The sequence below is a fragment of the Canis aureus genome, chromosome 15, assembly GCF_053574225.1.
Source record: "Canis aureus isolate CA01 chromosome 15, VMU_Caureus_v.1.0, whole genome shotgun sequence".
In the NCBI taxonomy this organism is placed as follows: Eukaryota; Metazoa; Chordata; class Mammalia; order Carnivora; family Canidae; genus Canis; species Canis aureus.
In genome coordinates this window covers 39,240,736-39,254,989 of record NC_135625.1, presented here as the reverse complement: position 1 = coordinate 39,254,989, position 14,254 = coordinate 39,240,736, and the positions used below count along the sequence as shown (strand labels likewise).

General features: G+C 45.7%; 1 protein-coding gene across 4 annotated transcripts in view; it reads left to right on the top strand.

The window, feature by feature from the left end:
* The window catches only part of RAB11FIP1 (RAB11 family interacting protein 1), a 31,038-nt gene extending 25,942 nt beyond the window's left edge, over window positions 1-5,096 (top strand). For all 4 annotated transcript variants that reach the window (XM_077849151.1, XM_077849147.1, XM_077849150.1 and 1 more), the window contains one exon: window positions 1,920-5,096. In XM_077849151.1, coding sequence (XP_077705277.1) covers window positions 1,920-2,138 — 219 coding nt within the window. In that variant the 3' untranslated portion in view covers window positions 2,139-5,096. The remainder of the gene's footprint in view (window positions 1-1,919) is intronic.
* The last annotated feature ends 9,158 nt before the right edge of the window (window positions 5,097-14,254 follow it).

The following is a 14,254-nucleotide window of genomic DNA, read 5'->3' as shown; positions in this document are numbered from 1 at the left end:
CCAAAGTGTAGTTGACATATCACTCCCCATCTTTGAAGTTTGTCCCAGTCTCCTATGTAGCTGTGGGCTCTTGGTTGCCCAGCTCTCTGGAACCCAAACCCCTGTGCCCCCGTGTAAGGCACTGTAGGGACCTGGTCTCTACTCTCAAGAAGCACCTGCCTGCTCCTGCCTCCAGGTGACATCTTCCTTATTCATCAGTGGAGGGACACTTGGACTGCTTCCATAGTTTGGCTGTTGTAAATAATGCTGCACCCAACATAGGAATGCATATGTATATTCTCCAATTAGTGTTTTTATATTCTTTGGATAAATACCTACAAGTGGAATTACTGGATCGATTCTAGTTTTAATTTTTTAAGAAACCTCCATACTGTTCCCCAGTGGCTGCACCAGCTTGCATTCCCACCAACAGTGCATGAGAGATCTTAAGCATTTTTAAGTGTACAGATAAGTAGTGTTAAGTACATTCACATTGTACACCCAGTCTCCAGAATTCTTTTCCAGACACTCAACTTTTTGGTTGAAGATTGTTTTAGCATTACAAATAGGATGATTGAGGTCCAGAGGAATGTGTGCCTTCAACAAGTTGAAAAACAAAAGGATTAAGGGAGAAGTGGTTTTTCAAAAAAGTAGTCCAACATCTCACCTATTTCTGGGCAGCCTGTGTTAGGTGAAAACCTGCTCTGTGCATAGAAATGTCAGTGTGTACTTCTTCTTCTTCTTTTTTTTTCTTAAGATTTTATTTATTTATTCATGAGAGACACACAGAAAGGCAGAGACATAGGTAGAGGGAGAGGCAGGCTCCCCACTGGGAGCTCCCCAGGACCCTGGGATCATGCCCTGAGCCAAAGGCAGATGTTCAACCACTGAGCCACCTGGGTGCCCTGTCAGGGTGTGCTTCTAAGCCAGTAATACAGGCACTCTGCTTTCCTTCTGAGCCAGGATAAGAGGGATGGGATTTCCCTCTGATTTTTAGCTAGTGGGTAGGCAGCTTACGTCACTGGACTGAGCAGGGCCTTTGATTATGTTGTCAAAAGAGTGAATGATGATTCTGCTCTTGACTTAGTTTCTTCAAGTGGAGACTTGATACAACATGGTACCTTTTATTCAGTCCTTATCTTGTGTTTCCTCATGGTTTGGGCCTGGTCACTTTGCAGTTGGGTTCCAGTCATCCCAGATTATAAACGCTGATGGAGTAACTCCTTAGGGCTCCTGCTCTTGCCAAGATTGGTACAGCTCAGCCCTGGCTCTGGCCGCTGTGTGCCCAGAGGGTACACCATGACGTCTGAGGGTGATGACTAGGTGATGCATTGTGGTGGCACTTAGCATATTTCTTGAGTGTGAAATAACTTAAAGTGGGGTCTCTGAGTGGCCAGTGCATCAACCTAACCATGGAGTCCTGCTGAGTGTAGTGGAGGAAGCAGCAGGTAGTCTGGGATGAGTGACTACCTGGGGTGATGGCAGGTGAGCATCATCTCCCGTATCTTCTGTCACTAGGGTTTCTTCATTGGCCACCTTAGCTTGGGGCTCTCAGCTTTGCATTGATATTTCACTGTGCCAGCTCCTAGTGTTCACAGACTTCCAAATCTCAAAATCCCATTTCCTAAAATCTCAAATCCAGAGTCTAATCCAGGGGTTTGTAGCCTATGAGCCAAATATGGTTTTTATGTTTTTAAAAAGTCATAAAACAGAAACAAATAAAACAACAAAGAACAGGCAACAAAGGCCATATGTAGCCTGCAAAACCTTAAATATTTACTCTCCGGTCCTTTGTCCCTAACCAGTTTTCCACCTGAATTGAAAATACGTTCCCAGGAGACCCCGATCGCTAATAACGTTTTCCTCTTTTATATTTCTTTTAGATATTTGCCTTTTTTGCTGACTTTACGCTTTTTCTTCCCTTTCTCCCCCTTCTAAAGAAATACAACCCCTCGGACCCTGCCTTTGCTTATGCACAGCTAACCCATGATGAGCTGATCCAGTTGGTTCTCAAACAGAAGGAGACAATAAGCAAGAAGGAGTTTCAGGTTCGAGAGCTGGAAGACTACATTGACAATCTGCTAGTCAGGGTCATGGAAGAAACCCCCAACATCCTCCGAGTTCCGGCTCAGGTCGGCAAAAAGGCAGGAAAGATGTGAACCGATGTGACACTGAGACTGTTCTGTGAGTTTGTTTCTACCTGCTCCTGAGGTCAGGGACTCCGTATGCCTGATAACCAGCCTTCAGGCTCCAAGTCACCATCTGCCTCCCTGTGTGTTATCTGGCAAGAGTCAGCTCCACCAGCCAAAGCCAGGTTAATTATTACAATGAATCTCTTGCTGTACATTCCCAGGGGTTTGTTTTTAAATGCCACTGTGCCTTTAACGATATTGTAAGTACTTTATTCTCTGACCAGAGATGTGGTCATAAGATCTGTCCAGAGATTCAGATGGTGCAGGGTTATTCGGGTATTTAACATTGGGGTTTTCTTTCTTCGATATTGATGTTTAAAAATACATACTCCCACCCCCAACCCACCCAGTCAGTAAATTAGGGGGTGAAATGAGAAGGACTGGGCAGTTGGTGTTGCGTTACACTTACTTGCTTGGTTTTTTAGTAGCTTAGGGTGGCTTTTGGCTGCAGGTGCTAAATTTTGATCCTGTGCAAACCTTCTGGGCTTCTTGGGCTTGGTCTTGATTTGCCCGAAGCAGGGGAGTTTAAAGAAAGCCTTTGAGTGTGCCTTGTAGATTCTGAACAAGCTTCCTTTTCTAAACACCAGCTACCACTACTCTTTAGCCTTACAACGTGTTCCTTATCGATCCACAGGGCCTGTCTGTGGAGACATGAGAAGTAGAAGAGGGCATGTGTCACTTTGCACTCACTTAATAAGGGTTGATCAAAGTCTCATGGTGGCCAGGTTCCTGCTGGCTGGTGTGGCCCCATCAGCGCCTTGAGAAGGGATTGGGTGACCCAAGCATTTATTAACTCAGTTCCACCAGGTATGGAATGATTTCAGTAGGACTCCTGTGGCCTGTTCCCTCAGTGCCTTTGCTTGGCTCCCTGATTTCCTCAGCAACACTTCCTGGCACTCCTCCACCATCCTTGTTATAAAATTATGAAGAGCAAGAAGATAACACTTAGTTTTGGTTGGTGGTATTTTTAAATCTAGACAGACACACCTTTTTTTTTTCTTTTCTTTTTTTTTTTAAAGCTAGGACACTTCTGAACTAATAGCCCTGGTTCGGGTCCCTCAGGTAGTTTCATTGTTCGGAACCTAATACTGGAATTAGAATGTTTCTGTGTTGCTTGTGGCTGTCACAGAATCATCTCAGAGCCTTGAGCTCCCTTGGGGATGGAGTGGGGGAGAGGAGATCACAGGCCAGCATGGTGGGCAGGGCTCGAGGCAACAATGGTTATAAGGCTGGGGGTCTCTTCTGTACGTTCTTGTTCTTGTTCTATGTACCGGAGGAGGCAAGACGGTTGTCAGCAGAACCCCTTTCAGGAGCACGTTTGCTGCAATGTTAGTTGTATCGGAGCACTTTAATCCGAAGGATGATACTATAACTTGATTAATCAGCTTTTGATTACCTATAGCTGTTTTATTTAATACTCTCTTACAGAAGTGGGGACCACTGTAAACTTCTCAGAGGACTTGTATTTTTGTAGTGCTATGAAAGTTATTTACATACCTATAAAGAGAACCAGATATTCACCTCAGCTCTGAAAATGTACATGTATATATTCATTCTGCAGTATATTTTTTACTTAAAAGCATATTTTGACTGTGATAACCCAAGGGCACTGGGGTCAGGTGTGCTCTGAATGATTTCTCCTTAGAAGAGCTGGTGTGGGGACCTGCATTGCTCACAAGAGGTGCTTGGTCTGGAGATATTATCTGCTGCTAGGACCTCAGGTATGTAACTCGGTCAGTGTTTGAGAGGGACATCTGGGTAGGGGAATGGATTCCTGTGCTCTGAAATGCACTTAGGAACTCTGGAGAATGAAGGACAATTTACTTCAAGGGTGTCTGGCATCAACCACTGCTGGGAAAAAAAATCTAATTTATAGCATTCCTGTACCTCTCAAAGTAGATAGCCTGGGAGGGCATTAGGTAATGGCTGTCCTCAAGGACTCTACTTTGGGGGAGGATTTATCTAGGCAAAGTCTGCTCTGAACCTTTAGCAAGGGTTGGTGAATCAGAGCAATGGAGCTCCTACAACTGGCATGTGTCTGAGGGCGTTCACCCACCCACACGAGGAGAGTTGGGACTTGCCTTGAGCTACTATAAATGCTAACCTGATTGAAGGACTCTGGGAGAAAGCTGTGTTCTGGAGAAAGAAGCAGGAGCATCTCTCTTCCTGGCCTTGCCTGGCTGCCTCCAGAAAGAGCAGTTCGTACTTTAGGAAAGCATCAGATTAAATACAGAACTTCAGTTGGGAGGTCAGCCTCCTGAGGAAAATGTCAGTCCTTTGCCTATTTTCTATCATCTCATTCCTTGAACTTTGACACATTTCCTGCCCTCTATTTTATTCCTGTGTGCTCTCATGGGGGAGGGGGCAGAATGGAGGAACAAGAAAGTCTGACCTTTGGCATGCTGAAGAGCTGTTGACCTTGAGTGGGAGGTATGTGTGCACACGGATGGGTTACATGTGTGTGCGTGTGTGTGTGTGTGTGTGTGTGTGTGGTTTCCAGCTTTGTTAACAGCAGGAGCTCAAAAGGGCAGAGAGGAGGGAGGACCCATGACACTCAGTCACATACCATATTGAAGGCCAGAGGCAATTTAATGTTAAATTATGCAGGATCTTCCCTCCTTCTCAACTGACCTTTGTATTTCCTTTTTGAGAACTACGAATTAATGATGCCTCAAGGCTGACGGATTAATTGCCCTAGGTGGAGAATTTAGCCTCCTAGTAGTCATACCAACCTCAACTCTGCATTTCTCAATATCTATTATGTGAGCTACTAACTTGACCTCTTTCACCCATCACCCAGCATTTTTGAATTATAAAATTATTTCCTGCCTTGTTACTTTGGGAATTTTTAATCTCTTTGGTTTTGTTTTTAAGAAGTAACCTAAAATTTCTACAACACTAAATAAAATGGTACTACCTTTCAAAGATTTGTGTGTGTACTTTGGTGTGGGTGCAGTAAAAATGTCTTCTGGAAAACCTCTCTTGGGGAGTGACCAGTGTTTCTCACCCCATGAGTATCTCTCACCTGGATTCCTGTGGCTGCCACCTTGCCTGGTGCCCAGAGGTCCCAATGTCCTTTCTCCTGCAGAGGATAGGACATCTGTGATACCTTCCCTATGACACATCTTTTATCTTGGCCTGCAGAGACCATGGCATTTACGAGAACATCCTTTGAATTCTCTGACCCCACTGCTAAGAGCTGCCACCTTTTCCTAGGGCCTGAGCAATTTTGGCTGAGCATTTGATTAAGTCCCTTCCCCAATCCCTCCACCCCAACACCCCCTCCCCCCTCCCCAATTTCCTAGAGAGTAAAAGCTTCACTGTGGGGACATGATTTAAATTCAGATTGGCTTCAGACTGCTCCAGATCTAGAAGCCAAATCCCTGGTGCAGTCAATTTAATTTATTCATTTCTGAGTAGCAGGTATTGGGGAAGCACAGAGAATCTTCTCCTGAGTTCAGCTTTCCCAGAACTCTGAACCTTTCCTGGTGAGGTGAGAGGTCTGCCTGCCTCCCACCCATAGTTCTTGCTCCAAGGGCCCTGACCTCTTGAAAGGGAGGAGATGCTTTTTCTTGCTCAGTGATAAAAGTCACATTGTAGAGGGATAGGCAGCCAGTGCCTGTGAAGCTCCCCCAGGTGGGAGAAGGGAGCGCCCCTGAAGCCTCCCTGGTTACCCTAACTGGTTGTCAAAGATGGGACCACCACGTAAAGTGATAGGAGAGCAGCTTCTCTTAAACACAGCCCTCCAGGTTCCATTCAAGAAAAAGAAAAGAAAAAAAAAAAAAAAAAAAAGCCCTGGGGAAGGAAAGTTTCATTATGCAAATGACCCTAACTTTTCCCTCTGAGATTACCCACCCCTGTCTGGTCCCTCAGGGGCAGGCTACTATGTCTTTCAAACTCCAGCCCAAAAAGAAACAAACTCCCTCCTGTCTTTGAAGTCTCAGGCCAGCTGCTAGTAACAGAAAATGAAAACACCACATACACACACACACACACACACACACACACGAAAATAAAGTGAATGATCATAGGACATATGGACAGCATAAAGAGTGGACTTAACCAAATCCAGGGTTCTGAGCTAAAGGAAGTCAAGCCCCTGAACCTTGGGAGCTTGGTGGGCATCTGCCAGGAGGCTTCAGGCTCTTGTCTTGGCCTCTTAGTTGGTGGAAAGGCCTCTCCTGGTCTGCCTCTGAAGGAGTAGTGTCCACTCCTGCCCCCTCCACTCCCTTGTCCACTCACTTGGTCTATAGATTTTTTTCTCGGAAAAGAAGAATTCTTAAATTCCCCACTCCCAAGAGGTAACTAACCACTGTTATTTTGATTCTTTGCCTGGCATTTTGCCCCCTCACAAATAGATACACTTAATTTTTAAAAAATATTTTATTTATTTATTCATGAGAGACACACACACACACAGAGGCAGAGACACAGGCAGAGGGAGAAGCAGGCTCCATGCAGGGAGCCCAATGTGGGACTCGATCCCGGGACTCTGGGATCATGCCCTGAGCCAAAGGCAGAGGAATCACCCAGGCATCCCTACACTTAATTTTTTTAAAAAGAATTTTAATTTAGATGTTTTTTTTTTTTTAATTGAGGTGTAGTCGACATACAATACTATATCCGTCTCAGGTGTACAAGATAGTGATTCGACATTTTTATACATTAGCAAGTGATCACGACCAATCTAGCTCCCGCCTATCCCCACACACAGCTCGTAGGGTGTTCACTATACTCCCTGTGCTGTATGTCGCATCCCTGTGTCTTATTTAGATACGCTTTTAAATGCAGATGGGAACAGGCAATATACCATACAGTATGGGTTGCTTTGAACATTTCTGCTTGCCTTCAGATCCTGTTCTGCAACAAGGACAGATAGTGATTCTGGGGGAGGATGTGCCCCAGCCAAGTACCTCCTCCCTGGGCTCCCCAAACACACGGAAGAGCCATGGTGACTGCGGCACAATCCAGGGTGCTCCCGTCCTGGTTCTCATCACAGCCACCTCTGGACCAGAATGAGCACTTGCTGGGGAAGTACCCCACCCCGGCCTCCCAGGAAAAGCATATAGGGTGTGGTTAGGACTCTTCAACTGTGGCCCAAGCATCAGCACAGGCCCCCTTAGCCCTAGAACCCAGTCTCTAAGCAGATGGACCCTGTTCTCTCGGCTTCTCTTGAGGTGTCATCTTGGGGGCTTTGCAATCTTGCTCTCCTGGGAAGGCTGGAGCTTTCACTTTGCATTCAAAACAGGCTTCCTTCAGCTCTGTAAGGCCACCATTCTCCAAAGCTGCAGAATCTCCTGCAAGAGAGTGTCTTCAGCCTCTAAATGTTTGAGTTTTTTACACAAAAACCTGTATCAGAGTCCCTGGAAATAGTCAGTCTGCTGCCACTGATAAGCCCTCACAGAGGTGACAGAAAGCTGCTCCTCTCTTTGCAAATCAAGTGCCCTTCAGGCTGAGCCTTGAATGCAAAAGGAAGGCTCCTTTGTTGCATTATTATTCACTAAGCATATACTATTTCTAATTCTCATCAAGGTGCATAATATTTCCATTATGCAGATGAGGAAACTGAGTCTTAGGCATCAGAACTTTAGTTCTCCTAGGATCACATACTGAGGACTTAAGAATGGATTTGGGGCACCTGGGTGGCTCAGTGGGTTAAGTGTCTGCCTTTGGCTCAGGTCCTGATCCCCGGGTCCTGAGATGGAACTGCATCGGGCTCCCTGCTCACCCGAGAGCCTGCTTCTCCTTCTGCCTCTGTCTGCACTCCCCCTGCTTGTGCTCTCTGTCAAATAAATAAATAAAATATTTTTTTAAAAAGAAGAAGAAGAAGAATGGATTTGAACTCCTCATCTGTCTGACTTGGAGATCTACACAGAGGTCAGCAAGTACGGCCAGTGTCCTGGTTTTGTACAGCCCACGAGGCAAGAATGATTTTTACTTTTCTTTTTAGCATCAAATGATTGAGTCTGGGGTTTTAATGTACAGAATGATGACCACCATCAACAACACCATACGGAATACTGGAATTTTTACATTTTAAAAAAGATTTTATTTATTTATTTGACAGCGAGAGAGAGTGAGTACAAGCAGGGGAAGGGGCAGAGGGAGAAGCAGACTCCCAATGTGGGGCTCGATCCCAGGACCCTGAGATCATGACCTGAGCCGAGGGCTGACATTTAACCAATGGAGCCACCCAGGCACCCCGAATTTTTACATTTGTTAGCAAAAAAGTCAAAATAACAATATTTTGTGACACATGAAAATCACATGAACTTCCAATGTTAGTGTCCACAACGTTTTACGTAAATATTGCCATGCTCACTCGTTTACATAATGGGCTATGGCTGTTTCCAAATTATAAAAGCAGACCTGAGGAGTTGTAACAGAGACCTTCTCATCTGCCAAAGCTAAATATTTGCTATCTGGCCCATTCCAGAAAAAGTTTGCTAACCCCTGGCCTAGGATCACTTCAGGGGTCAAGGAGATAATGTTCTGATTCTTTTGGAATCCTAGAGGATTGGAACAGGCAGAGAAAATGGTGTGACATTGATGGGGGAACAGAGGACTAGCTGAGGACAAAGCACAGTGACAAGTCCTTGAAACGGGGCGTGACATTCCTCTACAGACTCAACTGCCTGGATGTTCATACTTTGCTAAGGGCAGAAGGCAATCTTAAGCCGACCCCCCAGGATCCTGTAAGCCTACTTTAACATATAAAAATTCCTTTAGAAATTTCTCTTTATCTCTAAACCCCCAAGATTCATGTTGGCAATCATCCCCCAAGCACATGGCCCACCAATATCCATCTGAAGGGTCTCATTACTTAGGTTTCATTAGATGGTAATAAGTGACCTTTTCCCAACAATAGCTAAGCCCCCTCAAGGTCCTGGAAACCTTGCTTCCAAAATTCCTTAGAGAGTAGACTATCCTCAAACCCCTCCCAACTCCCAGGTATATAATCAGCCACCCCTCACAGGCCCAGGGCAGCTGCTCTTCCTGCCCATGGGTCCTGTGCCCAGGCTATTTATTTATTTATTTATTTATTTATTAAAATATGTTATTTATTTATAGAGACACAGACACAGAGAGAGGCAGAGACACAGGCAGAGGGAGAAGCAGGCTCCATGCAGAGAGCCTGACGTGGACTCGATCCAGGGTCTCCAGGATCACGCCCTGGGCTGTGCCCAGGCTTTAATAAAACCACCATTTTGCACCACAGACATCTCAAGAATTCTTTCTTGGTCGTTGGCTCCGGATCTTACCTATAATTCCAAAACCTTATCAATGTGGTATGACTCAATTTCCCCTCCGGACAAGGCCAGCTGAGTCACAGCCTCTCTGAGGAGGGAAGTTCCAGGTAAGTGAGCTGACTGGAATTCGTGCTCCCAGCCTGGGCAGCGATGTGTGGCCTGTGAGCCCCTCCCTTAGAGTTACCCAATGCCTGGGTTCCTAGGAGTTCAAGAAACTGAACACATGACTCCTCAGCCCAGGAAAGGCAGAATGTGTGGCAGGGATGGAATAGACCATGCAAAAGGGGAAAGCCGATCTGAGCGAGGGCAGTTAGTGGGCACCGGGATTTAGGTCTTCCTGGCCCTATATATGCCAAGGCAGTCTCACCACGTGTGATAAAGGAGTATCGGCCAAAAAGCTGCGGAGATGAGAAGGAAATCTAGTCAGAAAGACTCCACGGCCTGAGCCTCGGCCTGGCTTTAGTGTGACAAGTAGAGCGTGTCCCCAGCACTCAGAGTGAAACTGGTTTAGAGTGACAATGTTTCTTTTCTTTTTTTTTTTTTAAGATTTTATTTATTTATTCATAGACACAGAGAGAGGCAGAGAGAGGCAGAGACACAGGCAGAGGGAGAAGCAGGCTCCATGCAGGGAGCCCGACGTGGGACTTGATCCAGGGTCTCCAGGATCACACCCTGGGCTGAAGGCAGCGCTAAACCACAGAGCTACCAGGGGGCTTCAATCAACTGAGCCAGGAGGAGCTCGGTGGTGAGGCTGGATTGAGGATGGGAGGCAGCTCCAATCTCCCGGGTTACTTAATTTAAATTTGAATCAGCTTCCTTCTAGGAAATATAGTCTATTTGTTGCTTCTGATGGGCCCACGCAGAGGGACAGGTATTCACAGAAGTTGACTGGCTTTTTCCTGAATGCCAGTCCTCACTGTAGGAAGTGCTCCCTGGACACAGGGACCAGAAAACCATATCCTTCCCACAGAGACTTGCAATCAGAGGGAGAGTCAGACAGGCAAACAACAAACTAGAATGCACACGTCTAACCCAGGGAGGACTGGTGAAAGCTTCCTTCTCATCCCACTTCGACCATAAAACTCTTCTTCCTCTTCCTCTCTGGAAAAAACTATGCCCTTGGGATGCCTGGGTGGCTCAGTGTTTGAGCATCTGCCTTTGGGTCAGGTCGTAATTCCGGGGTCTTGGGATGGAGTCCCTGATTGGGCTCCCCTCAGGGAGCCTGCTTCTCCCTCTGCCTATGTCTCTGATTCTGTGTCTCTCATAAATAAATAAGTAAAATCTGAAGAAACACACACACACACACACACACACAAAACAACTGTGGCCTTAAGGTCGGTATTTCACATCTGGACCATTGCTGGGGCAGCCTTTCCAACAGCCTCCCTTTCCAGGAGTTTTCTACTCAAATCCACCATATTCTGGGCACTCAGCATTCCAAAAGCCTGTATGCCAGGCACCCTGTGGGCACCAATGATATAGAGACAAGAAACCTGACTCCAGTTTCACAGGCTGGGGATGGGGGGAGGATGTAGCATGGGGCAAAGGGTTTTGAGGAGCATCTGGTAAACAGATCATCACTATCACTGAACGAAGGTAACTCTTAGGAGAGTCTGCAGCAGCAGGAAGGGCACCAAGGATGTGTCTGTGCTGATGTCCAGAGGAAGGCAAAGAAGTTTCTTAAACCAATTTCTTGCTGAGGAAGTGGAGAACCCCAGACTTACAAGTCTTCTTATTTTATTTTTGATTTAAGTACAATCTGCCTTCCAACATGGGGCCCCAACTCACAACCCCAAGATCAAAATTCACATACTCTACAGACTGAGCCAGCCAGGTGACTGGGCCAACCTGGTATTCCTCAACCTGCAAGTCTTAATAGAGTGTGCCATCTTCTGGCCTGGGTCCTGCCTACCTCCCAGTCTGTGTGTGTCTGAGGGCCAGGCTCTCTTATGATATCAGACACTTGTGACTGGAAAAGAGAACCACTCCTGTACCCCTTAGAGGTGCTGGTTGGAGGATCATAAAACCGCTCTTCTGGGCAGCCCGGGTGGCTCAGTGGTTTCGCACTGCCTTCAGCCCAGGGCATGATCCTAGAGACCCTGGATTGAGTCCCACGTCAGGCTCCCTGCATGGAGTCTGCTTCTCCCTTTGCCTCTCTCTCTCTCTCTCTCTCTCTCTCTCTCTCTGTGTGTGTGTCTCTCATGAATAAATAAATAAAATATTAAAAAAAACGCTCTTCTATTTGATGAGTAATGTTGGGGAAAGGTGAATTTTAAGGCTTCTCTCATGGGTAGAGGATTCTAATAAAATCCCACTTTTTTAAAAAAGTTTTTTTTCTTTTTTTTTTTTTTTAATGATAGTCACAGAGAGAGAGAGAGAGAGAGGCAGAGACACAGGCAGAGGGAGAAGCAGGCTCCATGCTCCGGGAGCCCGATGTGGGATTCGATCCTGGGATTCGTCTCCTGGGATTGCGCCCTGGGCTAAAGGCAGGCGCCAAACCGCTGCGCCACCCAGGGATCCCTAAAAAGTTTTTTTTTAAAGATTTCATTTATTTATTCATGAGAGACACACACACTGAGGAGAGAGGCTTGCAGGCTCCAAGCAAAGAGCCCGATTGGGACTCGAGCCTGAGTCTCCAGGATCACACTCCAGGCTGCAGGCGGCGCTAAACCACTGCGCCACCGGGGCTGCCCAAAATCCCACTTTTAAAAAAAATGCAGTTAGAGTCAAGATTTGCACAAAATTGGGGATGAGAGGAGTCTGATGCTGTTCTGTATAATGACGTGAAGAAGCACTCGCATTGCAATTATGTTGCTTTTGGAGACATATTTCCCCACCCCAATAAAGTCGTCAACTGTATGTATTGTCTAAAACTAATGAATCTTTCTAACAGGTGTGTGTGTGCACACACAAGCATGGGAGTGTGTCTCAGTATTTATCAGCTGGACAGCCAGAGCAAATACCTCACACTAGGGGGCAAGTCTAGAAGAGAGGGGACTTGGAACGCCAGGACACACCCAAAGCTATTGTGCTGAAGCCCCTTTGTGGTGTGAGGCTAGAGTGACTAATTCAAATGTAAGGGAATAGACTGTTGGGGATTATTGCATCCCTTGGTTGAGGGAGGGGGTGAATGCTCCATCGAGATCAAGCACTGTGGTAATAGGTGGGACTTCTCTAAAAAGGAGAAGAGGTTCTGTGCTCTGAGAAGGCAATTTCTTGGGGATGGGGTGGTATGTTTAGGTCTGGATATCAAGGAAACTGGAAAAGAAGGGGCTGACAGCTTTTAAAGGGATTTTGGTTTGGTTTGTTTGTTTTTTTAATGCTTACCTCTTGAACCGTAAGGAGAGCCTTACGAAGTTTCCCATTTTACAAATATATTTTTCATTTCTATCACAGTCACATTAAGTTCCGCAACCCTTCAGCAGGGTGCACTCAGTCTCGTGGTGCTGGTGTGGGAAATGAGAAAATGGAAATCTGGCTGATCTGTGTTTGCACGTCAACTAGACTAACAACTGTCAGTGGAACAGCATCTGGCCAGCCCACTGAGGTCCAAGATGCAGGAAATTCTGTTGTGTGGTAGTAAAGGAGAAGAGGTTTATGGTATACCTGTGAGCTGAGGGAAGGAACTTGTGAGCCAGGGGGGCTTCTGCCGAATGGACAATTCCTGTAAGGTACGGCATCTCCTTTTGAATTTATACTAAAGGTAAGTGACATATGAGGTAGAGCACGCTGATCCTTGGATTATAGATTAAATGCAATCTTTGCGTCAGAGATGCCCTTGTTCCCACTGTGGTCCAGAGAACTCATAGTCTCGTTAGGCATACAGGGAATCCCATGTACCTGACCACTGATTATAGCTTTTTCAAAAGAACCTATAGCCCTGTCTAATCAGATCCTTTACTTTTTGAGGCTCAAATCTTCTGAGGAATCTCCGGGTACATGGTCATTGTGTCACCTGTCTCTTCAGACTAATAAGCTTCATTTTTTATTTTGAAAAAATTTTCAGCTCTAGAATGCAAAATTTACTAGTCTTCTAAGGAAGGCAGCTGTGACTCGTATCTTACTCCTCAAGGGAGTATCCCAATTTATGAAGGTCTAACAAAACATACTTACTTCTCAATTAATTCTGCATAGAGCTGTCCAATCATTTTCTGTTCTCAGAGGAAAATGCTGATCTTACCCTTCCAACCCCAATCCCCCGTATAAGGTTGAAACTGAGCCCATGACAGTTCTTAAAAACTGCTAATGCCAGGAGCCTACCTGAAATTCTCCACTGTCAGCCCGAGAAACAGACTCTCCACACAGATTTCGTGCACCTGCTGTGCTGACTCCCATCTGCCTTCTTGGAGTTTTAAGGAACAGACTTCTGGTGGTCCTTGCCATTTAACTCAACTTTCTTGTTTTTCAGACACAGCTGATTCTAAAACGTTCAAGCATTAAAAAATCTTTATTCTTGGCATGTCCTGGTGGCTCAGTGGTTGAGCGTCTGCCTTCAGCTCTAGGTGTGATCCTGGGATCAAGTCCTACAGGGAGTCTGCTTCTCCCTCTGCCTATGTCTCTGCCTCTCTCTGTGTGTCTGTCATGAATAAATAAATAAAATCTTTATTTGCTTAGAAAATACACTCTTCTGGTGACTTAATGTGTATTCAAACATAACATACATAATTTAAAATTTGTAAGCTTGGTTTGCATCACCGATTCTTTGACTTATACTATACCAACATAGGAGGTTGGGAGCCAGACTCTTGGAATATCTGAAAACTCAGCTTTTAAAAACATCCAAGTCGGCTTGGAACCTCCAGTTTGCCCAAAGCCTCAGCACCTCATGTTCTT